The sequence below is a fragment of the Cinclus cinclus genome, chromosome 7 (assembly GCF_963662255.1).
Source record: "Cinclus cinclus chromosome 7, bCinCin1.1, whole genome shotgun sequence".
Classification (NCBI taxonomy): Eukaryota; Metazoa; Chordata; class Aves; order Passeriformes; family Cinclidae; genus Cinclus; species Cinclus cinclus.
In genome coordinates, this window is record NC_085052.1 from 4,052,851 (window position 1) to 4,056,209 (window position 3,359).

The 3,359-nt window shown below is 62.3% G+C and overlaps 1 protein-coding gene across 1 annotated transcript; it reads right to left on the minus strand.

Annotated features, from left to right (window-relative positions):
• Window positions 1-660: 660 nt before the first annotated feature.
• Window positions 661-2,435, minus strand: HMX3 (H6 family homeobox 3). The gene is made up of 2 exons (XM_062496583.1): window positions 2,120-2,435; window positions 661-1,883 (listed from the first exon to the last, which is right to left on the minus strand). The coding sequence occupies exons 1-2, from the start codon at window positions 2,433-2,435 to the stop codon at window positions 1,276-1,278; spliced, it is 924 nt and encodes a 307-aa protein (XP_062352567.1). The 3' UTR covers window positions 661-1,275.
• Between the last annotated feature and the right edge of the window lie 924 nt (window positions 2,436-3,359).

The following is a 3,359-nucleotide window of genomic DNA, read 5'->3' on the forward strand; positions in this document are numbered from 1 at the left end:
ACACTAAGACAGAGAGAGACTAGAGGTGTCCACTCCTCACTTGATTTCTGCCTATTAAAATCCACATACTCAATGGACTTTAGAAGAAAACTGTACATCATAGCAAATAAATTAAAATTACCCTAAAGTTGATTGTCCTTCACTTAAAGCGCCCAGCTCACCGAATCTCCCTTATTTATTCGTGTAAGCCGGACTGATGCTAATTCCCATGCCCTGCTCCTCTCTTCTCACTTTCCTTCGCTTTTAATTCTTTTTTATTTTATTTTGCACAACATGAAGAAACGCAATTTTACAATGCTAAAAACCCTTTCCTCACCATTCAAATAAAAGCAGTGCTTTAAGAATCATCGTACAATATTGCACAGTTCAAAAGTACAATAATATTTATAATAATAATAATAATTAATATTACAAAGGAAAGCAAAAGAGTACAGATTTTTTCCCCCAGATACCGAAATAACTTTACAAGGAAAAAAAACCCCGAAACAACCCGACAACTAGGAAAACAAGAATTATAAACAAGAATTAAAAATGTCTAAGTAAACGATAATAAATAAGAGTCACTCAAAGCGTGCGAGTGTATTTAACCGTTCACTTTGAGGCTGTCTTTCTTGCTCGTGAAAGTCTCATGACAGAAACTGAAAGGTACGAAACGTGGGCAAGCAAAGAGGCAAAGGTCTGCTTAAATGAAAAGCCGTGGTCGATGAAGTTTGAGTCACGACAGGATCAGGAGCCTGAACAATTATTTGGAGGCAGAAGGAGAGGTCCGAAAGGAACAGAAATTCAGCTTCCCGTTAGCGTTTGGCAAATCTCGAGGAGTGGCCTGGGACCATTTCTTTTTATTATTATTATTATTATTATTACTATCCTTTCCCCCCCTTTTTTCTTTTTCTTTTTTTTTCTTTTTTTTCTTATTTTTTTACAAAAATAAAACTAAAGCCACAGAGAGACCATCGCTGTTTTTATCCACGTTTACAAAAGATGTGACAGCTCCACGATTCTCTACAAGTCCCCGCTTTCAATTCCCTCATTTTCGTTTCCCTCCCCCTACATTTTTCTTGTTAATTCTTTTTTTTTTTTCCCCCTTAAATTTTCGCTATTTTCCTCATACCACCACCCGCCGAGGGGTCCCCCCAGCCCCGCACTCGGTGTCCCCGCAGTCCCCCCCGCTCCGCAGACACCGGCCGGGTGGCTCGCTCGAGGGGCTGCAATACTTACAAGCGGGCGGGTGACTTGCGCGCCTCTCCGCGCCCCTCCGCGCAGCGGCGGCCGGGCTCAGACGGGCCGCAGGAGCGGCACGGAGGTGACCACGGGGTGGGAATAATAGACGGGGTGAGGGAAGGTGAGCAGGGGCTGCGTACCGGGAGCTCCGCCGCCCCCCGCGCCCCCCTCCGCGCCCGAGTTCTCGTGGTAGAGGATGGGGACGCGGACGATGCGCTGCGCGGCCGCGTGGCTCAGGTTGGCCGCCTCCAGCTCGGCTGCCAGCTGCCGCTTCCACTTGTTGCGGCGGTTCTGGAACCAAATCTTCACCTGGGTCTCTGTCAGGTGCAGCGAGGCGGCCAGGCCGGCGCGCTCCGAGCTGCTCAGGTAGCGCTTCATGTCGAAGGTGGACTCCAGCTGGAAGACCTGCGAGCGGCTGAACACCGTGCGCGTCTTCTTCTTGCGGCACGGCTTCTTCTCCGGGCTCTCCTCTCGCTTCTTCCAGTCCTCCGCGCCTCCCTCCTTCTTCGCCTCCTCCGAGTCGCTCTCCTCCAGGACGATCTCGTCGGGGCTCTTGGAGTCCAGCTCCTTCTGCTCCCCCTCCGCCTTCAGCAGCGGCTCCGGGGAGTCCCGGTCGGTGCCCGAGGCGGGGGACGAGTCCCTCAGCAGGGATTTCTCTGCGGCTGCATAGGAAGGACGAAGCGGGGCATGAAGGGGGGAGATGAGGGACACAAAGAGACGCCTTCGCCACCCAGGCCCCGCGTCCCGTCAGGGGGAACGGGACGAGCCGGCCGAATCCCCTCGCCGCCCCAAGGCCGGCTTCACCCCCCGCCCGGCCGCCCCCGGCCCCCAAGGCCGCCGCCCCGCCGGGGAGGGTCGGAGGGAAGGAAGGAGTGATGGGAGTTTTGGGGAGCGGTACCTTCCGTGCGGGGCAGGTGGGCTCCGGCCGGCGTCAGGGCGTAGGGGTACCACCAGGTCTGGGCGCGCTCCAGGCAGTGGGCGCTCAGGGCGAAGCGCGGCGCCGGGATCTCGAAGCGGGGGAAGGCGAGGTCGCCCACCTGCGAGAGGGCGAAGCCGGCGCCGTCCACCGCCGCCTTGCCCGAGGGGGCGAACAGCGCCCGCGGCTGCTTGGGGGGCGCCTTGGGGGGGCCGCCGTTGAGCAGGTTCTTGATGTAGAAGGACTCCTTGGGGGGCGGCGGAGGGGCGCTGGGTGGCTCCTGCCCGGTCTCCGGCATCCTCCGCTGCCCGCCCGGCTCCTGGCCGCCGCTGGCCCCGCAGCCCGCGCCCGGCGCGCAGGTGGCGGCTCCCGGCGGGGCGGGGGACAGGAGCGGCGGGGCGGCGTGGGAGCGCGGCGGCGGGGCCGGCCGGGGGCCCCTCGCATGGGGGGGCGGCAGGGCGGGGGGCCGGGGGGACCCGCGCAGCCCGCGGCACCGGGGGGCTTCTGCGGGCAGGCGGAGAGCCGGGGTCGTCGCTGCCGCCGCCGCCGCCGCCGCCTCCCGCCGCCGCTGCTCCTGCGTCAACCTGACGCCGGATGCTAATGATGAAATCAAAATGTCATCCCCGTTCCGCGCGGGGAGCACGCGGCGATTGGGCACGCACAAAGGCGAATGGGATCAGGCGGGAGGCGGCGGGAGGAGAGGGCTCCGCGCAGCCCCTGCCCGCAGCCGCCGCGGACCCGGCCCCCCCTCCCCCGACGCGCCGCCGTGCCCGGAGGCGGCGACCGCCCGCCCGTTCGTGGCGTTTACAGAGTCCAATTAGGCAGCGAGCGGGGCCGGGCCGGCGGCACAAAGGGACCGGCTCGGCGGAGCGCGGCGGGAGCGGCGGCAGGCGAATGGCACGGGCCGCGCCGCTCCTGCCTCAAAACCGCCCCCGCCCCGCCGCGCCGCCCCCCGCGCCCCCGCCCCGCGCCGCCGGGAACAAAAGCCGCCGGCGGCCGAGGGGGGGAGCGGGCCGGGCCGAGCCGAGCCCCGCCGGGATACCGGGCACCGGGACAGCCTCTCGCTGCGCTCCGCTTCGCCGTGGGGCAGAAACGACTTAGCGGATGGCTGCGGGGAGGGGGCTGCGAGGCGGCAGGAGGGGTCTCGCTCTTCCCCGATGGTGCCCCCCGCTCCTCGGGCAGCCCCGCCGCGCCCTCGGTTCCCGGCCGCGCAGCAGCGGGG